Genomic DNA, 24695 nt, shown 5'->3' with positions numbered 1-24695 from the left:
CAACAGTTTTTCTTGTCAACTGTTTGGTTCTTATTTTTCAGAGTAAATAACTCACGGACACTATAGAAACTTTAACCAAGTTTAATTCTTCCCCAAAGGTTCTGTACAGCTGAAAACAGACAGCTAAAGATTTCAGACTTCACAGTTTATATACATCCTACTTAAGACACTCCCCTTTCTCTCCAATCCTTACATTTTATGGCTCTACAGGAAGCTAATAAAGAGGGTAACAGGATTCCAAACATTTATTACTCTCTTAAGAGAATCTGTCCTCACCTCCTGACCTCAACCCCTCTTTCATCTAATAGTTATTCTGAAGCCTTCTTCTTTCTTCTGAGAACCATTCACTTCTAACATAACCCAGTCTCTTTCATTTCCTATCATTCATTTAATATCTCAATGTTCAAAGTTTAGCACATCCCAACACAACTATACTTGATATCTGCTTCTAACCATTTCCTCTATTCTACAAAGCCTGTAGAAGAAACTAGTCTCCTGATGGAATGGGACCATTTTTACTAAGTGTTTGGGGTTTGGTCAATACATGACAGGGTCAGGGGCATATATGACAGTAGCTGCTGTCTCTCTCCACACAGTACAATCCTGTCATTCATAATGTTGTATGATCCCAGACAACCACTGGGTTCTTCTCACTGTCAAGGCCAGCCTTATAAAGTGAGGAGCTATAGAGGGCCTCAGTGTCCTCAGGGTCCAGGGTTGAACCGCACACTATGGGCAGAGCCTGTTGCTGAGCTGAGAGAAGTTTATTGTCATTTTTATAGGTAACATATTTACTGCCTCTGTCAATTCAACATGACACGTCTGTTCAATAAAACATGTTAATTTTTGTAGACTTTTCATTTTACTGTTGTGCTCTTAGTCTCAAACTTTCCCTCATTGAGCTGACTAGGGCTGCGTCTCAACTGACATCCTGTTTCCTATATAGTCCACTACTTTTGACCAGAGCCCTGTGGACCCTGGTCAAGAGTGGTGCACCATACACTGCAGGGAATAGGGTGCCATTTTGGACGCCGCCTAGCAGAGCAGATGGAGTAAAGGAACAAGGGGTAAATCTTGTGATTTAGCAATAAAATAAAACGTCATTAATTTCTGTGATGCTATCGAATCCTATTGTTCCAAGTTGTCTGCACTCTTCGGGAGGTATGAACAGAGGTGAGCAGTCACTAGGCCAGTTCTCTAACCCATGCCTGATGACCCAGGTCTGGTATGAGGAGGACCAGGAGTTTGACCTCCAGGAGAAACTCTGATCCCTAGTTCTCTGGGCCCTAATACTCGTCTTTGTGTAACTGAGGCTGCTTCCCGAATGGTACCCTTTTGACCAGAGGCCCTGGTCAAGAAGTAGTGCACTATGTAGGCAATAGGGTGCCATTTGGGATACAGATAGCTGTGCCGGGGGAGCCGACTGTTGGTTCAGCATGTCATCTGGCCTCTCAGCTCTGTGTCACTGCCAGAAGACACACACACTCCAGTCCTGCGGATGACACACACACCCCAGATGGGTTCTCTCTGGGCTGCAGGTGGCCCATGTTAATGGCACACACACAATAATGACACTGTCTGCTTCTTATTTCTTTCTCAACCGTCCAGACACCTACTAGAGGACAAGGAGAACAACATTTTACAAACAGAAAAAAAAAGAATTGACAACATTCATTATGAGAGAGAGAGAGAGAGAGAGAGAGAGAGAGAGAGAGAGAGAGAGAGAGAGAGAGGATTGAAATGTCTATGTGTGTGTACATCTATTAGCAACATTGACAGGGTGAAGAGGACTAAGGAGGGTTAGCTTTGTGACTCTGCCCTCTGTCTGTCTGTATGACTATACCTTGTCTGTTCTGTAGCAGCAGCTGCAGCAGAGAATATAGTTAGCTGATTGGAGCTGGAGACCCATGAAATGGAAGTCAGGTTCATATTGATCCAGTGTTTAACAGGCTGTTCTACCTCCAGGTGTCCTTGCTGCCCTGCTCAGGTGGACAGGCTGGTTGTGTCCCTAATGGCACCTTATTCCCACTACTTTTGAACAGAGCCCAATAGGTTCTGGTCAAAAGTAGTGCACTATATAAGCAGGGTGCAATTTGGGACACAACCAGGCTCTCTCTGACCCTCTGCTACTCACACACACTGATCTTTATAGCTCGTTACAGCAGAATTCACACACACATGCACACACCCATTCACGCACACGCGTACACACACACACAAACACACACACACTCTACTGCACCCCGGGACGACATGTATAGCTTATTTCAGCAGTAGAACACACATCATCACTAGCTATCATTCTATAAATTATACTATAAGTATCCTCTCTAGTCTGCCGTTCCCTGGTTTATTATCATGACTAATGAAGATTCACTCTGAAGGAGATGAGAGCTGCATGTTGTCTGACTGACTTTCAATGAGCTCTCTGAGGTATAACACTGTGGAGCATGTCTGAAACCTCAATAATACTGTAACTAAAGGGATGAATAAAGGTATAGCTACAGGGCATCTAGCTACAGGGCATCTAGCTACAGAGCATCTGGCTACAGAGCATCTAGCTACAGGGCATCTAGCTACAGGGCATCTAGCTATAGAGCATCTAGCTACAGGGCATCTAGCTACAGAGCATCTAGCTACATGGCATCTGGCTACAGAGCATCTAGCTACAGGGCATCTAGCTACAGGGCATCTAGCTATAGAGCATCTAGCTACAGGGCATCTAGCTACAGAGCATCTGGCTACAGAGCATCTAGCTACAGGGCATCTAGCTATAGAGCATCTAGCTACAGGGCATCTAGCTACAGAGCATCTGGCTACAGAGCATCTAGCTACAGGGCATCTAGCTACAGGGCATCTAGCTATAGAGCATCTAGCTACAGGGCATCTAGCTACAGGGCATCTAGCTACAGGGCATCTAGCTATAGAGCATCTAGCTACAGGGCATCTAGCTACAGAGCATCTAGCTACAGAGCATCTAGCTACAGAGCATCTAGCTACAGGGCATCTAGCTACAGAGCATATAGCTACAGAGCATCTAGCTATAGAGCATCTACCTACAGGGCATCTAGCTACAGAGCATATAGCAACAGGGCATCTAGCTACAGAGCATCTAGCTACAGAGCATCTAGCTACAGGGCATCTAGCTACAGAGCATCAAGCTATAGAGCCTCTACCTACAGGGCATCTAGCTACAGAGCATATAGCAACAGGGCATCTAGCTAGCGGGCATCTAGCTACAGAGAATCTAGCTACAGGGCAATCTACAGGGCATCTAGCTAAAGGGCATTTAGTTTCAGATGATCTAGCTACAGGGCCTCTAGCTACAGGGCCTCTAGCTACAGGGCATCTAGCTACAGGGCATCTAGCTACAGAACATCTAGCTACAGGGCCTCTAGCTATAGGGCATCTAGCTACAGATCATCTAGCTACAGATCACCTAGCTACAGAGCATCTAGACCAGGGCTGGTCCCCAGTATGGGGGTGTAGTAATGAGATACTCCTGCCCTGTTAGTGAGTCTCTACTCTTTGTTTCTACTTTCAGTCTCTATTATTTGTCTCTACTCTGTTTCTACTCTCTGACTCTTCTCTCTGTTATTCCCTCTCTACTCTGTTTCTACTCGCTGTTTCTACTCTCTCTACTTGCTGTTTCTACTCTGTTTCTACTCTCGCTCTCTACTCTCTGACTCCTCTTTGTCCTTATTCCCTCGCTACTCTGTTTCTACTCTCTGTTTCTACTCTCTCTCTCTCTACTCGCTGTTTCTACTCTCTCTACTTGCTGTTTCTACTCTGTTTCTACTCTCGCTCTCTACTCTCTGATTTTACTCTCTGACTCTACTCTGTTTCCTCTCTCTCTCTACCCTCTTCCTTTCTCTCTTTCTCTAATCTGTGTATCTACTCTCTGTTTCTATTCTCTCGTTACTCTCTGTTTCTACTCTCTATACTCTCTGTTTTTACTCTCTCTACTCTCTGTTTTTCCTCTCTGTGTCTACTCTGTTTCTACTCTGTTTCTACTCTCTCTACTCTCTGTTTTTACTCTCTCTACTCTCTGTTTTTCCTCTCTGTGTCTACTCTGTTTCTACTCTGTTTCTACTCTCTCTACTCTCTGTTTTTACTCTCTATACTCTCTGTTTTTCCTCTCTGTGTCTACTCTGTTTCTACTCTGTTTCTACTCTCTCTACTCTCTGTTTCTACTCTCTCTACTCTCTGTTTTTGCTCTCTCTACTCTCTGTTTTTCCTCTCTGTTTCTACTCTGTTTCTACTCTGTTTCTACTCTGTTTCTACTCTCTCTACTCTCTGTTTCTACTCTCTCTACTCTCTGTTTTTCCTCTCTGTGTCTACTCTGTTTCTACTCTCTCTACTCTCTGTTTCTATCTCTCTACCCTGTTTTTACTCCCTGACTCGATTCTGTTTCTACTCTCTCTCTACTCTCTTCCTTTCTCTCTGTCTCTAATCTGTGTTTCTACTCTCTGTTTCTACTCTCGGTTTCTACTCTCTCTTTCTACTCTCTCTACTCTCTTCCTTTTTCTCTGTCTCTACTCTCTCTTTCTCTCTGTCTCTGCTCTGTTTATATTCTCTCCTCTGTTTCTACTCTCTGTATCTCCTCTGTTTCTACTCTCCCTCCTCTCTGTTTCTACTCTCTGTATCTCCTCTGTTTCTACTCTCTGTTACTACTCTCTGCATCTACTCTGTTTCTCCTCTCTGTTCTACTCTCTGTATCTCTTCTGTTTCTACTCTCTCTCCTCTCTTTTTCTCCTCTCTGCTTCTACTCTCTGTTACTACTCTATGTTTCTCCTCTCTGTTACTACTCTCTGTATCTCCTCTGTTTCTACTCTCTCTCTACTCTCTGTTTCTACTCTGTCTTTATTATCTGTTTCTGCTCTCTCTGTGTCTCTACTTTCAGTCTCTACTCTCTGTTTCTATTCTCTCGTTACTCTCTGTTTCTACTCTCTCTACTCTCTGTTTTTACTTTCTCTACTCTCTGTTTTTCCTCTCTGTGTCTACTCTGTTTCTACTCTGTTTCTACTCTCTCTACTCTCTGTTTTTACTCTCTCTCTACTCTCTGTTTTTCCTCTCTGTGTCTACTCTGTTTCTACTCTGTTTCTACTCTCTCTACTCTCTGTTTCTACTCTCTCTACTCTCTGTTTCTACTCTCTCTACTCTCTGTTTTTCCTCTCTGTTTCTACTCTGTTTCTACTCTGTTTCTACTCTCTCTACTCTCTGTTTCTACTCTCTCTACTCTCTGTTTTTCCTCTCTGTGTCTACTCTGTTTCTACTCTCTCTACTCTCTGTTTCTACTCTCTCTACTCTCTTTTTCTACTCTCTCTACTCGCTGTTTTTACTCTCTCTACTCTCTGTTTTTCCTCTCTGTTTCTAATCTCTCTACCCTGTTTTTACTCCCTGACTCGATTCTGTTTCTACTCTCTCTCTACTCTCTTCCTTTCTCTCTGTCTCTAATCTGTGTTTCTACTCTCTGTTTCTACTCTCGGTTTCTACTCTCTCTTTCTACTCTCTATACTCTCTTCCTTTTTCTCTGTCTCTACTCTCTCTTTCCCTCTGTCTCTGCTGTGTTTCTATTCTCTCCTCTGTTTCTACTCTCTGTATCTCCTCTGTTTCTACTCTCCCTCCTCTCTGTTTCTACTCTCTGTTACTACTCTCTGCATCTCCTCTGTTTCTACTCTCTGTTACTACTCTCTGCATCTACTCTGTTTCTCCTCTCTGTTCTACTCTCTGTATCTCTTCTCTTTCTACTCTCTCTCCTCTCTGTTTCTCCTCTCTGCTTCTACTCTCTGTTACTACTCTATGTTTCTCCTCTCTGTTACTACTCTCTGTATCTCCTCTGTTTCTACTCTCTCTCTACTCTCTGTTTCTACTCTGTCTTTATTATCTGTTTCTGCTCTCTCTGTGTCTCTACTCTCAGTCTCTACTCTCTGTTTCTACTCTTTCTACTCTGTGTCTACTCTCTCCCAGTATTCTCTGTTTCTACTATCTGTTTCTACTCTTTCTACTCTTTCTACTCTTCTGTCTCTGTTCTCTAATCTGTCTCTACTCTCTGTTTCTACTCTCCTTCTCTATGCTCTCTCTCTGCTGTCTACGCTCTGTTTCTACTCTGTTTCTACTCTCTCTACTCTCTGTTTTTACTCTCTCTACTCTCTGTTTTATCTCTCTGTGTCTACTCTGTTTCTACTCTCTCTCTGTTTCTACTCTCTCTACTCTCTGTTTCTACTCTCTCTACTCTCTGTTTTTACTCTCTGTGTCTACTCTGCTTCTACTCTGTTTCTACTCTCTCTACTCTCTGTTTCTACTCTCTCTACTCTCTGTTTTTCCTCTCTGTGTCTACTCTGTTTCTACTCTCTCTACTCTCTGTTTCTACTCTCTGTTTCTAATCTCTATATCCTGTTTTTACTCCCTGACTCGATTCTGTTTCTACTCTCTCTCTACTCTCTTCCTTTCTCTCTGTCTCTAATCTGTGTTTCTCCTCTCTGTTTCTACTATCGGTTTCTACTCTCTCTTTCTACTCCCTCTACTCTCTTCCTTTTTCTCTGTCTCTACTCTCTCTTTCTCTCTGTATCTCCTCTGTTTCTACTCTCCCTCCTCTCTGTTTCTACTCTCTGTTACTACTCTCTGTATCTCATCTGTTTCTACTCTCCCTCCTCTCTGTTTCTACTCTCTGTTACTACTCTCTGTATCTCCTCTGTTTCTACTCTATGTTACTACTCTCTGCATCTACTCTGTTTCTCCTCTCTGTTCTACTCTCTGTATTTCTTCTGTTTCTACTCTCTCCTCTCTGTTTCTCCTCTCTGCTTCTACTCTCTGTTACTACTCTATGTTTCTCCTCTCTGTTACTACTCTCTGTATCTCCTCTGTTTCTACTCTCTCTCTACTCTGTTTCTACTCTGTCTTTATTATCTGTTTCTGCTCTCTCTGTGTCTCTACTCTCAGTCTCTACTCTCTGTTTCTACTCTCTCTACTCTGTGTCTACGCTCTCCCAGTATTCTCTGTTTCTACTATCTGTTTCTACTCTTTCTACTCTTTCTACTCTTCTGTCTCTATTCTCTACTCTGTCTCTACTCTCTGTTTCTACTCTCCTTCTCTATGCTCTCTCTCTGCTGTCTACGCTCTGTTTCTACTCTCTGTCTCTACACTCTCTTTACTCTTTGTTTCTACTCTATCTGTCTCTACTCTCTGTTTCTACTTTCTCTACGCTCTTTTTCTACTCTCTGTCTCTACTCTCTGTTTATACTCTGTCTCTACTCTGTTTCCACTGTCTCCTCTCTGTTTCTACTCTGTCTTTCTACTCTATGTCTCTAGTCTGTGTTTCTACTCTTTCTACTCTCTGTTCTACTTTGTCTCAGTACTCTCTGTCTCTTATATTTTCCTGTTTGCGACTGAGCAGCGTCTCCCAGCGTTCAGACTAGCCCAGGATTCAGTGATGCTGGACAGCTTGCATCTTGTGGAATGTGAATTCTGTGGAGAGAGAGTGGTGGGGTGGGGTGTGGGGGGGAAATCTGGGACTGATGTAGGCTGGAAAGCGGAAGAGAAGAAGGGACTACAGTTAAGGAAACACTACTATGTGATTAGGAAATGCTACTAATGAAACGCAGTTTATGAAGCAGTGCAAGGAGACAGAGTGGCGTTCTGCCCTGTTATCACTCTGTAGGATCATCAGGTCATAAAGCATAGAGACATTACAGAGACAGGTAGGCATGGGTTAAGGCTGGGTTAGTTAAGGGTAGAGGGACACCCTCATCTGGGAACAGAGTCCGGAGAGAGGGAAGAGGCAAGAGAGGAGGAGGAAAAAGCACATTCTGCATTGCCGTTACCGTCCAAAACAAACGCTAAAACTTTGCATCTGTCTCCGATTCAACTGTTCTGGGCGGGATCTGTGTTGGTAGCGCGGAGGCATAGGAGGAAAAGTTCTCTCCAAAATGGTTCTGGTCAGGTCGCTATTGTGCCAGACGAACACACAACATAAAGCTTTTTTAATGGGATTCCAAAACATCAATGACAGATTTTCAGACTTTTTCTTTTGCAGTAAACATACATATCCTGCATAGCAGTGTTGCCCATTTAGTTTGATCCAGTTTGTGTAATTTACGTAGAATATGTGTTCTTCCAAAACAACTCCATTGTAATTCTAAGAAGGTTTCATATTTTATTTATGGCTGTATATATTGAATTATTCCAAAGTATATTTGCCATCAGCCTTATTCCTCTGTTTGGAAATGTACTGTAGCAGAGTAGGCTGTTAAGTGAAACATCATGTGATAGAGTTTCTCCTTAAGGAGCGAGAGGTTGGGGCGTATGAGACGTAGGAGACCAAGAAAAACACATGCTCCCTGAGTCTGACTGAGGCTATAAAAATGAAAGGTTCATGCCACAGAATACTCCAGAGTTCTCCCAATATATAAAACATGGACTGTTATATCACAGTTTGATTCAGGAGCCTGTGCTTCTTTTTAAAAGCATTTCAACTATTATCAATTCCACATTGAACAGTAAAACTACTGAACACTAAAATAGTTCCCTTCTCTGAGATGGTTAACTTTATTTGAACAAAGCTGAAATCCCATATCTACTTTCTATCGTCAACCTCAGATTGGGAGGGAAATGTTGAAAATGTGTCATTCTGTCCTGTTGGTATGGCGATAGGGAATGAGTGACAGGTGACATTAGCTCTGCTCTCTCTTCCTCCTCTCTTTCTCTCGATTCCTTCTGTCTCTCTCCCTCCCTCCCTTCTCTCTCTCACACTCTCTCTCTTTCAATCTCTCCTCCCTCCCTCTCTCCCTCTCTTTCGCTCTCCTCTCTCTCTCCCTCTTTCTCTCTATCTCCCCCTCCCTTCCTCTCTCCCCCGCTCTCTCTCTCTCACCCTCCCTCTCTTTTCTCTTTCTCTCTACTCTCTTTCTCCCTCTCTCTCTATCGCTCTATATATATATCTCTTTCTCTCCATATTATGGTAGGCCTAAACCCTACTCTATGGTAGGCCTAAACCCTACTCTATGGTAGGCCTAAACCCTACTCTATGGTAGGCCTTTTCTTGATGGTTCTGAATCATAAACCTGTTCATGAATTGGGTATGGTGGATATTTTATGTGTCATTGGCATTCTTCTTATATAAAACACTATCAATGATAAATGGTTGAATCTACTTATTCTGGATTGACTTTAAAACTATGTTGCATCCCAAATGATTTGCCATAATTTCCACCATGTGATTATGTGGGTCTTCCAAGGTCACTCACTATATTAGTAGTGGAAGTGAGGCAGAATGCCTTGGGTGATTGGAGTGTAGAAGGATAACTACTATATTGGTTAACCCTGATGCAGTAGAGTTTGTGATAGTGCTGATATTTGTGCTTCAGGGTTAGGGTCTGTGGGATGGGGTCGTGTTAAGGTCACAGACTAAAGAAATAAATTATGGTAGAAACAAAGTGGCCCAATCTCTTTTCTCCTCCTCCGTGTGTTGTGAGGGGAAAGGTGGAGGATGTAAAATATTTCTAATGAGGCAGCCTTGACACCTCAGCGCTGCCAAATTTCAGTGTTGACAAACGGCCGTCTATCTCACCGCCCTCTTTGATTTGAGAACATCTCTGAGTGTAGTGGCTATCACTCATGACAAGATGGACATTCATGTCAGCTCATTTTCTCTCTCCCTGTCCTGCTTTCTTTCTGATTATTTTAAACCCTATATTCTACCCCTTGATAACTGAATTATGTTGTGGACAAAGCAGTTTGCTCAGTCCCCTCCTCTCACTCCTTTTTCTTTCGCTCTCCCTTTATCTCTCTCTGTTTCACTTTCTCTGTCTCTGTCTCTATCTCTGTCTCTGTCTCTCTCTCTGTCTCTGTCTCTCTCAATTAAATTTCAATTTAAGTGGCTTTATTGCCATGGGAAACATATGTTAACATTGCCAAAGCAAGTGAAATAGATAATAAACAAAGTGAAATAAACAATAAAAACTGTACAGTTAAACATTACACTTACAAAAGTTCCAAAATAATAAAGACATTTCAAATGTTATGTCTATATGGAGTGTTGTAATGATGCGCAAATAGTTAAGGTACAAAAGGGGAAATAAAATATAGGTTGTATTTACAATGGTGTTTGTTCTTCACTGGTTGCTTTTTTCCTGTGGCAACAGGTCACAAATCTTGCTGCTGTGATATTTCACCCAATAGATATGGGAGTTTATCAAATTGGATTTGTTTTTTAATTCTTTGTGGGTCTGTGTAATCCTGAGGGAAATATGTGTTTCTAATATAGTCATACATTTGGCAGGAGGTTGAGAAGTGCAGCTCAGTTTCCACCTCATTATGTGGGCAGTGTACATAGCATGTCTTCTCTTGAGAGCCAGGTCTACCTTCAGCGGTCTGTACATAGTCAACAATTTCCTTAATTTTGGGTCAGTCACAGTGGTCAGGTATTCTGCCACTGTGTACTCTCTGTTTAGGGCCACTTAGCATTGTAAATTCTTTCCAATGTGTCAAGTGTCATCTTTTTGTTTTCTCATGATTTGGTTGGGTCTAATTGTGTTGCTATCCTGGGGCTCTGTGGGGTGTGTTTGTGTTTGTAAACAGAGCCCCGGGACCAGCTTGCTTAGGAGGCTCTTCACCAGGTTTATTTTTCTGGCTTTGTTATGGAAGGTTTGGGAATCGCTTCCTTTTAGGTGGTTGTATAATTTAACAGCTCTTTTCTGGATTTGGATCATTAGTGGGTATCGACCTAATTCTGCTCTGCATTCATTATTTGGTGTCTTACATTGTACACGGAGGATATTTTTGCAGAATTCTGCATGCAGACTCTCAATTTGATGTTTGTCCCATGTTGTGAATTTTTGTTGGTGAGCGGACCCCAGACCTCACAACCATAAAGGGCAATGGGTTCTATGACTGATTCAAATATTTTTAGCCAGATCCTAATTGGTATGTCGAATTTTATGTTCCTTTTGATGGCATAGAATGCCCTTCTTACCTTGTCTCTCAGATCGTTCACAGTTTTGTGGAAGTTACCTGTGGCGCTGATGTTTAGGTATGTATAGTTTTTTTGTGTGCTCTATGGCAACGGTGTCTAGATGGAATTCGTGGTCCTGGGAACTGGACCTTTTTTGGAACACCATTATTTTTTATCTTACTGAGATTTACTGTCAGGGCCCAGGTCTGGCAGAACCTGTGCAGAAGATCTAGGTGCTGCTATAGGCCCTTCTTGGTTGGGGACAGAAGCACCAAATCATCAGCAAACAGTAGACATTTGACTTCAGATTCTAGTAGGGTGAGGCCGGGTGCTGCCCTCGCCAATTCGTTGTTATATACAGTTGAAATTGGAAGTTTACATAGTCTTAGGTTGGAATCATTAAAACTCACTTTTCAACCACTCCACAAATTTCTTGTTAATAAACTATAGCTTTGGCAAGTCGGTTAGGACATCTACTTTGTGTATGACGTAAGTAATTTTTCCAACAACTGTTTACAGACAGATTATTTCACTTATAACTCACTATATCATAATTCCAGTAGGTCAGAAGTTTACATACACTAAGTTGACTGTGCCTTTAAACAGCTTGGAAAATTCCAGAAAATTATGTCATCTCTTTAGAAGCTTCTGATAGGCTAATTGACATAATTTGAGTCAATTGGAGGTGTACCTGTGGATGTATTTCAAGGCCTAACTTCAAACTCAATGCCTCTTTGACATCATGGGAAAAGCAAGACCTCAGAAAAAAATGGTAGACATCCACAAGTCTGGTTCATTCTTGGGAGCAATTTCCAAACACCTGAAGTTACCACATTCATCTGTACAAACAATAGTGCACAAGTATAAACACCATGGGACCACACAGCCTTCATACCGCTCAGGAAAGAGATGTGTTCTGTCTCCTAGAGATGAACGTACTTTGCCCTCTTCACAACCGTCTTGGTGTGTTTGAACCATTCTAGATTGTTGGTGATTTGGACACCAAGAAGCTCTCAACCTGCTCCACTACAGCCCCATCGATAAGAATGGGGGCGTACTCGGTCCTCCTTTTCCTGTAGTCCACAATCATCTCCTTAGTCTTGGTTACGTTGAGGGATAGGTTGTTATTCTGGCACCACCCGGCCAGGTCTCTGACCTCCTCCCTATAGGCTGTATCAGGCCTACCACTGTTGTGTCATCTGCAAACTGAATGATGATGTTGGAGTCGTGCCTGGCCATGCAGTCTTGGGTGAACAGGGAGTACAGGAGGGGACTGAGCACACACCCCTGGGGGGCTCTAGTGTTGAGGATCCGCGTGGCAGATGTAATTGGAGAATCCAGTGGGTTCTGGTAGTCTTTAATAGTTGACTCTAAGATTTGTATTTGATCATATAGATGTTTTTGCTGTTTGTTCTTTGTTATTGAGCCAAAATTATTGGAGAAGCGGTTTATCCATACATCTCCGTTTTGGATAGATATCTCTTTGTGTTGTCGTTTGTGGTTAGATTCTATGGATTCTTCAATTACATTGAGCTGATTTCTGACGTGCTGTTCCTTCATTTTCCATAGTGTATTGATTGTTGTATTGTTTTAGTAATTCACTATAGGGAAGGCGTAGGCTCAGGTTTTCTGGGCCTCTATGTTTTTGGTTGGATAGGTTTCTCAATTCTTTCTTAGGTTTTTGTATTCTTCATCAAACCATTTGTTATTGTTGTTAATTTTCTTAGGTTGTCTGCTTTAATTTTTTTTAGATTTGATAGGGAAGCTTAGAGGTCAAATATACTGTTTAGGTTTTCTACTGCCTAGTTTACAGGCAGTTGCTGCCTAGTTTACTTCACTATTGCAGTGAAGCATTTTGTCCAGGAAATTGTCTAGAAGGGATTGAATTTGTGGTTGCCTAATTTATTTTTTGCTAGATTTCCTCACTACTTTCCTTCCAACTATAGAGTTTCTTAATATTATTCCGTTCCTTTGGCTTTGATGCCTCATGATTGAGGAAAGCTCTGTTCATGTAGAGTGTGATTTTGCTGTGATCTGATAGGGGTGTCAGTGGGCTGACTGAACACTCAAAGAGACTCTGTGTTGAGGTCAGTGATAAAGTAGTCTACAGTAGTCTACAGAGATGACATGTATACCCACCATAGGAGTCCCCTCGAAGCCTACCTTTGACTATATACATACCCAGCGTTCGACAGAGCTGCAGGAGCTGTGACCCATTTTTGTTGGTTATGTTGTCGTAGTTGTGTCTAGGGGGGCATATGGGGGAGGGAATGCTGTCACCTGCAGGTAGGTGTTTGTCCCCCTGTATGCTGAGGGTGTCAGGTTCTTGTTCAGTTTTGGCATTTAGATCCCCACAGACTAGTACATAGTACATGTCCCTGGGCCTGGAAATTGTTGATCTCCCACCCTATGATGGGGAAGCTGTCATTGTTAAAGTATGTGGATTCTATTGGGGGGATATAGGTATCACACATGAGGACATTTTTCTCTGTTGAGATCATTTCCTTATTCATTTCTAGCCAGATGTAAAATGTTCCTGTTTTGACTAATTTAATAGTGGGTTAGGTCTGCTCTATACCAAATTAGCATACCCCCTGAGTCTCTTCCCTGTTTCACACCTGGTAGTTTGGTGGATGGGACTACCAGCTCTCTGTAGCCTAGAGGGCAACCAGTGGGTCCGTCTCCTTTATACCATGTTTCTTGTAGGATGAAAATGTCTGTATTTCCAATTTCTTTGAAGTCTAGGTTCCTACTCTTTAGGCCAAAATTACCTCAGACCTTGTATATTCCAGGATGAGATAGTAAAAGCTTTGTGTTCCATAGTGCCTAGTGTTGTTGTTTTTTGGTTTAGGCCTAGACCATTACAGTAGGTGTGAGCAGTGCATGTTGAGCATCTGATACAAACCTCTTAGGTCACAGGATGGGGCTTGGTTGGGTGTAATAGTGGGGGTTGGGCCGGTTGCTCTGCTCACTGCCTGAGCATATGTCCTGCTGTCATGTTGAGGTCATTGCCGCAGGGGAGGGGGGAATGGGGTGGGCAAAAGGGGCATAGGTCTGATATGGGGGGGAGCCAGGGTTTGCTTGGGGTGGTCTTAGCTGGTTGGAGTGCGGCTGGTGATGCTGTGGTCTGGGTGTAGGTCCTCTTTGCGTGGGTTCTCTCGGTGCAGGTCCTTCAGGAGGGGGTCTTTCAGGTCTAGGAGGGTGTCTCGCTGGTCTGAACGGGGTGTCCATTGCTCTGTTGCTCCTGTGTGTGGTGCTGGGTCCTGGCAAAAGTTGGAATTGCTGCCTTGTAGAGGTGGACCTGGTCGTAAAAGGCTGTTCAAGTCCAGGGTGGAATGATGGGCCAGGTAGACAGTAGGTTTTGAGGCACAGTCCTGGGAAAAGCTTGCATTTCACCCACTGGCAGGGTGAAAGTCATTTTGTGGTAGCAGGGTGGAGATAACCAATTGTGCGTTGGGGAAAGTGGAAGAAGTTTTTTCACTCCCCCACTCTTTGAACCCCTAAAAGTCCTACTGGAACTGCATGAGGATGCCCTGTGCCATTACTGTCCCAGACTTGTACACGTTGACAGAGGTTGTTTCAATTTCCTCAATGTCTATCATTCTAAGTTTCCACCCTGGGACAATACCCTCTCTCTTGACATAGGGGTAGTGAGCTCTTATAGCATTGTGCCATGCAAGGGGATGGTCTGTGTGGAAAATGAAGTTGCTTACCTTCCCCTCTTTGTAGAAGTCAGCAAATAGTGTCTCTGGATTGTCCTTGAGGAGCTTTTTTGGTACTCATTCTGTGTAGTGTTATTTTTTATATCCATTGGGTACTGTATTGTAATAACCTCTGGACAGGGATAAGTCATGGGGGCTCCAAGGCCTCTACATTTGGGGTGGGGGGAGGGGCTGTGGAACTCTCCTGCCATTGTTAGGCTCAAGAGTTTTCATACCTCTCACTTCACACTTCAGCACTAATTGATCAGGTCAGTTTCTTTCCTAGCAGCTTGGTAGCTTAGTACTCTTATTTATGAAGCTGTATATAACAAAATGACCTAGAGATTGCTGTATTTTACTTTTTGGATTCAGAAGTAGCTTATATTACTCATTCAGTTTTGTGTTGGATAGTATTTCCAGGTTACGCTGTTTTTCTTCTGCAGGTTTTGGTTTGTTAGAAGTTTTTTCTTGATAGTCCTTGGTAGTAATAGTCCATTGAAGTAATTTTGTCCAAAATTAAGGTTTTAGGTATGAAATTGTGATTGGATTGAAGCTTTTGATGTTGAGGTTAGTATCCTGTGTAAGTCCTTGTGAAACAATTCAAGTTTATCTACATTTAATCAACTCTAATTCAATATTTTTTGATCAGGAGCTCATGCTCTCAGTAATTCTCTCTTATTGATGTTGGTGGCATGCCTGTGGAAATCAGCATGGTTTGTTTAGTCTAGTTCCCACTCAGGTCATCTGCTCAATCATGCCAATCAGAGACTCAGCTGCTCTGCTCAGCTTCCCCTCATTGACCCAATGCAGGGCAATGACGCTTTACTGAATCACAGTTTTAGATTTCACTCATCTCTTTGATGCTAAATGGCTGGCTGGTTGCTGGCTGGCTGGCTGCTGGCTGGCTGCTGGATGACTCTGGCCTTTAATGCTACACAACATTAAACGCTACACATGTGTCTGATGAAAGCTCTCCAGACAAGAGACAGAGCAGGAAGTTGTTTTTTAACAGAAGTCGTGCTGACAACAGTTGCAGGAGACCTCTTCAAGACAAGGCGCTTGTTTCTTCTGGGAGCGCCAGACGTACTGAGAGCCACGCTGAGAGAAAACATGGCAGACGAGTTTTGGACACCTCCCATTTCTCCAGACATGTTCTGAAGCTTTTCTTACACAGAGTTCCTTCTCCAATTTCTCACAGATATTGTATGACCTTAAAGAAGACAAATCCTCAAAGGCATCTCTGTGCAGTGATGTGTGGCAGGCGTGTGCTGGGGATGGGGTTGGGGTGTGAATGGGTTGAGCTGGTATGTGCTGGGGTTGGGTTGGGCTGGAGCTAGGGTTGGGATGAGGTTGGTTTTGGGCTGGGATGGGGATGGGTCTGACAACTTGATGAAAGCAGCTTAATACATTCAATGTATAGTGTGGATGTACTGTATAGTCTGTATGGTGTGGATGTACTGTATTGTCTGTATGGTGTGGATGTACTGTATTGTCTGTACATACTGTATGTTGTGGATGTACTGTATAGTCTGTATGGTGTGGATGTACTGTATAGTCTGTAGGTACTGTATGGTGTGGATGTACTGTATAGTCTGTATGGTGTGGATGTACTGTATAGTCTGTATGGTGTGGATGTACTGTATTGTCTGTATGGTGTGGATGTACTGTATTGTCTGATTGGTGTGGATGTACTGTATTGTCTGTATGGTGTGGATGTACTGTAAAGTCTGTATGGTGTGGATGTACTGTATAGTCTGTACGTACTGTATGGTGTGAATGTACTGTAAAGTGTGTATGGTGTGGATGTACTGTATAGGCTGTATGGTGTGGATGTACTGTATAGTCTGTATGGTGTGGATGTACTGTATAGTCTGTATGGTTGGATGTACTGTATAGTCTGTATGGTGTGGATGTACTGTATAGTCTGTAGGTACTGTATGGTGTGGATGTACTGTAAAGTGTGTATGGTGTGGATGTACTGTATAGTCTGTATGGTGCGGATGTACTGTATAGGCTGTATGGTGTGGATGTACTGTATAGTCTGTATGGTGTGGATGTACTGTATAGTCTGTATGGTGTGGATGTACTGTATAGTCTGTATGGTGCGGATGTACTGTATAGGCTGTATGGTGTGGATGTACTGTATAGTCTGTATGGTGTGGATGTACTGTATAGTCTGTATGGTGTGGATGTACTGTATAGTCTGTATGGTGTGGATGTACTGTATAGTCTGTATGGTGTGGATGTACTCTATTGTCTGTATGGTGTGGATGTACTGTATAGTCTGTATGGTGTGGATGTACTGTATAGTCTGTATGGTGTGGATGTACTGTATAGTATGTATGGTGTGGATGTTCTGTATTGTCTGTATGGTGTGGATGTACTGTATTGTCTGTATGGTGTGGATGTACTGTATAGTCTGTATGGTGTGGATGTACTGTATAGTCTGTACGTACTGTATGGTGTGGGTGTACTGTATTGTCTGTATGGTGTGGATGTACTGTATTGTCTGTATGGTGTGGATGTACTGTATAGTCTGTACGTACTGTATGGTGTGGATGTACTGTATAGTCTGTACGTACTGTATGGTGTGGATGTACTGTATTGTCTGTATGGTGTGGATGTACTGTATTGTCTGTATGGTGTGGATGTACTGTATAGTCTGTACGTACTGTATGGTGTGGGTGTACTGTATTGTCTGTATGGTGTGGATGTACTGTATTGTCTGTATGGTGTGGATGTACTGTATAGTCTGTACGTACTGTATGGTGTGGATGTACTGTATTGTCTGTATGGTGTGGATGTACTGTATAGTCTGTACGTACTGTATGGTGTGGATGTACTGTATTGTCTGTATGGTGTGGATGTACTGTATTGTCTGTATGGTGTGGATGTACTGTATAGTCTGTATGGTGTGGATGTACTGTATAGTCTGTATGGTGTGGATGTACTGTATAGTCTGTATGGTGTGGATGTACTGTATAGTCTGTATGGTGTGGATGTACTGTATAGTCTATATGGTGTGGATGTACTGTATAGTCTGTACGTACTGTATGGTGTGGATGTACTGTATAGTCTGTATGGTGTGGATGTACTGTATAGTCTGTATGGTGTGGATGTACTGTATAGTATGTATGGTGTGGATGTACTGTATAGTCTGTATGGTGTGGATGTACTGTATTGTCTGTATGGTGTGGATGTACGGTATAGTCTATGGTGTGGATGTACTGTATAGTCTATGGTGTGGATGTACTGTATAGTCTGTATGGTGTGGATGTACTGTATAGTCTGTATGGTGTGGATGGACTGTATAGTCTGTATGGTGTGGATGTACTGTATAGTCTATATGGTGTGGATGTACTGTATAGTCTGTATATACTGTATGGTGTGGATGTACTGTATTGTCTGTATGGTGTGGATGTACTGTATAGTCTGTATGGTGTGGATGTACTGTATAGTCTGTATGGTGTGGATGTACTGTATAGTCTGTATGGTGTGGATGTACTGTATAGTCTGTATGGTGTGGATGTACTGTATAGTCTGTACGTACTGTATGGTGTGAATGTACTGTATAGTCTGTATGGTGTGGATGTACTGTATAGTCTGTATGGTGTGAATGTACTGTATAGTCTATGGTGTGGATGTACTGTATAGTCTATGGTGTGGATGTACTGTATAGTATGTATGGTGTGGATGTACTGTATAGTCTGTAGGTGTGGATGTACTGTATTGTCTGTATGGTGTGAATGTACTGTATAGTCTATGGTGTGGATGTACTGTATAGTCTATGGTGTGGATGTACTGTATAGTCTGTATGGTGCGGATGTACTGTATAGGCTGTATGGTGTGGATGTACTGTATAGTCTATGGTGTGGATGTACTGTATAGTCTGTATGGTGCGGATGTACTGTATAGGCTGTATGGTGTGGATGTACTGTATAGTCTGTATGGTGTGAATGTACTGTATAGTCTGTATGGTGTGGATGTACTGTATAGTCTGTACGTACTGTATGGTGTGAATGTACTGTATAGTCTATGGTGTGGATGTACTGTATAGTCTGTATGGTGTGGATGTACTGTATAGTCTGTATGGTGTGGATGTACTGTATAGTCTGTATGGTGTGGATGTACTGTATAGTCTGTACGTACTGTATGGTGTGGATGTACTGTATAGTCTATATGGTGTGGATGTACTGTATAGTCTGTATGGTGTTTATCTACTGTATAGTCTATATGGTGTGGATGTACTGTATAGTCTGTATGGTGTTTATCTACTGTATAGTCTATATGGTGTGGATGTACTGTATAGTCTGTATCGTGTGGATGTATTGTATAGTCTGTATGGTGTGGATGTACTGTATAGTCTGTATGGTGTGGATGTACTGTATAGTCTGTATGGGGTGCATGTACTGTATAGTCTGTATGGTGTGGATGTACTGTATAGTCTGTATGGTGTGGATGTACTCTATTGTCTGTATGGTGTGGATGTACTGTATTGTCTGTATATACTGTATGGTGTGGATGTACTGTATTGTCTGTATGGTGTGGATGTACTGTATTGTCTGAATGGTGTGGATGTACTGTATAGTCTGTATGGTGTGGAAGAACTGTATAGTCTGTATGGTGTGGATGTACTGTATAGTCTGTATGGTGTGGATGTACTGTATTGTCTGTATGGTGTGGAAGTACTGTATAGTCTGTATGGTGTGGATGTACTGTATAGTCTGTATGGTGTGGATGTACTGTATTGTCTGTACATACTGCATGGTGTTGATTTACTGTAAGTTGGGACACAGGCTGTAGAGTGATGGTCCTGTTCCACTAGACATCTGTTACAGGATGCCTGTATGATGAAATGTGGTGGTGTTATCAGCCTCTTAATTGATCTGTCTGATCAGTGTGGTTCTGTCTGAGCGGCTGATAGATACAGTATGGTGTGGATGTACTATATAGTCTGTATAGTGTGGATGTACTGTATAGTCTGTATGGTGTGGATGTACTGTATAGTCTGTATGGTGTGGATGTACTGTATTGTCTGTATGGTGTGGATGTACTGTATAGTATGTATGGTGTGGATGTACTGTATTGTCTGTATGGTGTGGATGTACTGTAAAGTGTGTATGGTGTGGATGTACTGTATAGTCTGTATGGTGTGGATGTACTGTATAGTCTGTATGGTGTGGATGTACTGTATAGTCTGTATGGTGTGGATGTACTGTATAGTCTGTATGGTGTGGATGTACTGTATAGTCTGTAGGTACTGTATGTTGTGGATGTACTGTATAGTCTGTATGGTGTGGATGTACTGTATAGTCTGTATGGTGTGGATGTACTGTATAGTCTGTAGGTACTGTATGTTGTGGATGTACTGTATAGTCTGTATGGTGTGGATGTACTGTATAGTCTGTATGGTGTGGATGTACTGTATAGTCTGTATGGTGTGGATGTACTGTATAGTCTGTAGGTACTGTATGTTGTGGATGTACTGTATAGTCTGTATGGTGTGGATGTACTGTATAGTCTGTATGGTGTGGATGTACTGTATAGTCTGTATGGTGTGGATGTACTGTATAGTCTGTATGGTGTGGATGTACTGTATTGTCTGTATGGTGTGGATGTACTGTATAGTCTGTATGGTGTGGATGTACTGTAAAGTGTGTATCGTGTGGATGTTCTGTATAGTCTGTATGGTGTGGATGTACTGTATAGTCTGTATGGTGTGGATGTACTGTATAGTCTGTAGGTACTGTATGTTGTGGATGTACTGTATAGTCTGTATGGTGTGGATGTACTGTATAGTCTGTATGGTGTGGATGTACTGTATAGTCTGTATGGTGTGGATGTACTGTATAGTCTGTATGGTGTGGATGTACTGTATAGTCTGTATGGTGTGGATGTACTGTATAGTCTGTATGGTGTGGATGTACTGTATAGTCTGTATGGTGTGGATGTACTGTATAGTATGTAGGTACTGTATGGTGTGAATCTACTGTATAGTATGCATGGTGTGGATGTACTGTATAGTCTGTATGGTGTGGATGTACTGTAAAGTCTGTATGGTGTGGATGTACTGTATAGTCTGTATGGTGTGGATGTACTGTATAGTCTGTAGGTACTGTATGTTGTGGATGTACTGTATAGTCTGTATGGTGTGGATGTACTGTATAGTCTGTATGGTGTGGATGTACTGTAAAGTCTGTATGGTGTGGATGTACTGTATAGTCTGTATGGTGTGGATGTACTGTATAGTCTGTATGGTGTGGATGTACTGTAAAGTCTGTATGGTGTGGATGTACTGTATAGTCTGTATGGTGTGGATGTACGGTATTGTCTGTATGGTGTGGATGTACTGTAAAGTCTGTATGGTGTGGATGTACGGTATTGTCTGTATGGTGTGGATGTACTGTAAAGTCTGTATGGTGTGGATGTACTGTATAGTCTGTATGGTGTGGATGTACTGTATAGTCTGCATGGTGTGGATGTACTGTATAGTCTGTATGGTGTGGATGTACTGTATAGTCTGTATGGTGTGGATGTACTGTATAGTCTGTACTTACTGTATGGTGTGAATGTACTGTATAGTCTGTATGGTGTGGATGTACTGTATTGTCTGTATGGTGTGGATGTACTGTATTGTCTGTATGGTGTGGATGTACTGTATAGTCTGTATGGTGTGGATGTACTGTATAGTCTGTATGGTGTGGATGTACTGTATAGTCTGTATGGTGTGGATGTACTGTATAGTCTGTATGGTGTGGATGTACTGTATAGTCTGTATGGTGTGGATGTACTGTATAGTCTGTACGTACTGTATGGTGTGGATGTACTGTATAGTATGTATGGTGTGGATGTACTGTATTGTCTGTATGGTGTGGATGTACTGTATTGTCTGTATGGTGTGGATGTACTGTATAGTCCTTATGGTGTGGATGTACTGTATAGTCTGTATGGTGTGGATGTACTGTATAGTCTGTATGGTGTGGATGTACTGTATAGTCTGTATGGTGTGGATGTACTTTATAGTCTGTATGGTTTGGATGTACTGTATAGTATGTATGGTGTGGATGTACTGTATAGTCTGTATGGCGTGGATGTACTGTATAGTCTGTATGGTGTGGATGTACTGTATAGTCTGTATGGTGTGGATGTACTGTATAGTCTGTATGGTGTGGATGTACTGTATAGTCTGTATGGTGTGGATGTACTCTATTGTCTGTATGGTGTGGATGTACTGTATTGTCTGTATATACTGTATGGTGTGGATGTACTGTATTGTCTGTATGGTGTGGATGTACTGTATTGTCTGTATGGTGTGGATGTACTGTATAGTCTGTATGGTGTGGAAGTACTGTATAGTCTGTATGGTGTGGATGTACTGTATAGTCTGTATGGTGTGGATGTACTGTATTGTCTGTACATACTGCATGGTGTTGATTTACTGTAAGTTGGGACACAGGCTGTAGAGTGATGGTCCTGTTCCACTAGACTTCTGTTACAGGATGCCTGTATGATGAAATGTGGTGGTGTTATCAGCCTCTTAATTGATCTGTCTGATCAGTGTGGTTCTGTCTGAGCGGCTGATAGATACAGTCCCCAAAGACTCTGAGCTGAAGACATATCCTCAACACTCTTTTGCCGCTTTCTAAAAACAAAAGTGTTTCATAGTTTACCTTGTCTGATAACAAATGTTGAAACAGCCTATCAGTTTAGATGCTGGAAATGTATTAAATGTATTAATATGTTTCCTGTGGGTTCTGACGTCAATATTTATGAAATACTACAGTCCACCGCTCTTTACTCCAAGTCAGTCATCATTGGACGTTTCATGTAGAGATTGTGGGTACTGTGGTTAATCCAGACTTCCGAAGCTCGCCAAATGTTATGGTATGCGTTTTATGAATCTATCAAAACCAGATTCCCATTTGGCTCCACTGATGTGACACTTGAAAGCATTTATAATCTCCTTATCTTTCTACACTGATATGAATCTGCTCTTTGGGGTTCAGCGGAGAGGTGTTTAGCTGTCTGACTGTCTCCTGGCTGTTCTGTCTGACTGTTATCTGGTTGTATGGCTGTTCTGTCTGACTATTGTCTAACTGTTGTCTGACTGTTGTCTGATGGTTGCCTGGCTATTTTCTGTTTTCTGACTGTTCTCTGACTGCTGTCGGGCTGTTCCCTGACTCTTCTGACTGTTTTCTGACTGTTTCCTGACTGTTATCTGACTGCTGTCAGGCTGTTCCCTGACTGTTCTGACTGTTCCCTGACTGCTCTGACTGTTCTCTGACTTCTGTCGGGCTGTTGTATGACTGTTGTCTGACTGTTGTTGGGCTGTTCCCTGACTGTTCTGACTGTTTTCTGACTGTTCCCTGACTGTTATCTGACTGTTCTGACTGTTCCCTGACTGTTCTGACTGTTCTCTGACTTCTGTCGGGCTGTTGTATGACTGTTGTCTGACTGTTGTTGGGCTGTTCCCTGACTGTTCTCTGACTGCTGTCGGGCTGTTCCCTAACTGTTCTCTGACCGCTGTCGGGCTGTCCTCTCTCGCCACCCCCTGTTCTAACTGTTCCTACTGTTCCGTCTTTCTGTCCCCCCTCCCCTCCCCCTCCAGACAGCGAGGAGGACGAGTTGGTCAAGTCGAAGAAGGGGTTCCGCAGCCAGGCAGTAGCCAATCAGAGCCCAGAGACGGACCTGATGTTGGATGGAGACGACGACACTGCCAGTCTGCTGCAGGAGAAGGAGATGGACAACCTGGCTGGTGAGATACACAAACACAGATGCACATATTTGTCCTATTTTTGGGTTATGGTTTATGTTTTTGGCAGTGTAAGTGTATCTGGACAGTGTTTCCAAGGTGTTCAGGTATAAGTGTAGTTCCTGTGTGGTTGTGTATGTGTGAAACACACCGGTCGGTTCTATTCTGTGTTGTTTTGGTCCTCTAGCGCTGTTCCTTCCTCGCCTGTTTGTCTCCAGAGGTCAGTCCGTCATCTCAGTCCAAGTAAATCTAAACTGATTCCGGAAGGATGATCAATCTGAACATGCCTGCATTTCAAATGGCACTCTATTCTCTAGTTAGTGCACTACTTTTGACTAGGGCTAATAGTGCTTTCGTCAAAAGTAGTGAAATACGGTGCCATTTGGAACGCATGATATGTCACCACCTACCAAATGGCCCAGAAAATCATTAACTAAACTAACATTACCTAACCTGACAAACTGAACTTTTAACCCACATTAACACTCTGATCTTACTGATTATAACGGACAGAGAAACTATGAAAACAAACTAATGAATGAAAATCACTTGAATCAACCTCCTCAGTGGAAATACATATGTAAATAAACAAATCACAATGAGTTATAAAAACACATGAGTTGGTTGTTTGATATCTAGATATTTTATTTTCATTAGAACATTGAGTCATGGACTGCACCCTATTCTTTTTGATAGTGCAATACTTTTAACCAGGGCCCGTAGCAATCTGGTCAACCAGGGCCCGTAGCTATCTGGTCAACCAGGGCCCATAGCTATCTGGTCAACCAGGGCCCGTAGCAATCTGGTCAACCAGGGCCCGTAGCTATCTGGTCAACCAGGGCTCGTAGCTATCTGGTCAACCAGGGCCCGTAGCTATCTGGTCACCCAGGGCCCGTAGCTATCTGGTCACCCAGGGCCCGTAGCTATCTGGTCAACCAGGGCCCGTAGCTATCTGGTCACCCAGGGCCCGTAGCTATCTGGTCAACCAGGACCCGTAGCTATCTGGTCAACCAGGACCCGTAGCTATCTGGTCAACCAGGACCCGTAGCTATCTGGTCAACCAGGGCCCGTAGCTATCTGGTCAACCAGGGCCCGTAGCTATCGGGTCAACCAGGGCCCGTAGCTATCTGGTCAACCAGGGCCCGTAGCTATCTGGTCAACCAGGGCCCGTAGCAATCTGGTCGACCAGGGCCCGTAGCTATCTGGTCAACCAGGGCCCGTAGCTATCTGGTCAACCAGGGCCCGTAGCTATCTGGTCAACCAGGGCCCGTAGCGATCTGGTCAAAAGTGTGCA

At 42.8% G+C, this 24695-nt stretch overlaps 1 protein-coding gene across 1 annotated transcript in view; it reads left to right on the top strand.

Annotated features, from left to right (window-relative positions):
- Positions 1 to 24695, top strand: part of LOC139382269 (neurobeachin-like) — a 318332-nt gene that overhangs the window by 174184 nt on the left and 119453 nt on the right. The window contains exon 41 of the mRNA XM_071126139.1: positions 23262 to 23404. Within this exon, the coding sequence (XP_070982240.1) occupies positions 23262 to 23404 (143 nt within the window). The remainder of the gene's footprint in view (positions 1 to 23261; positions 23405 to 24695) is intronic.

The sequence above is a fragment of the Oncorhynchus clarkii genome, chromosome 24, assembly GCF_045791955.1.
Source record: "Oncorhynchus clarkii lewisi isolate Uvic-CL-2024 chromosome 24, UVic_Ocla_1.0, whole genome shotgun sequence".
Lineage (NCBI taxonomy): Eukaryota > Metazoa > Chordata > Actinopteri > Salmoniformes > Salmonidae > Oncorhynchus > Oncorhynchus clarkii.
Note: the sequence above shows the minus strand (reverse complement) of the source record. Positions and strands in the feature narration are given on the sequence as shown.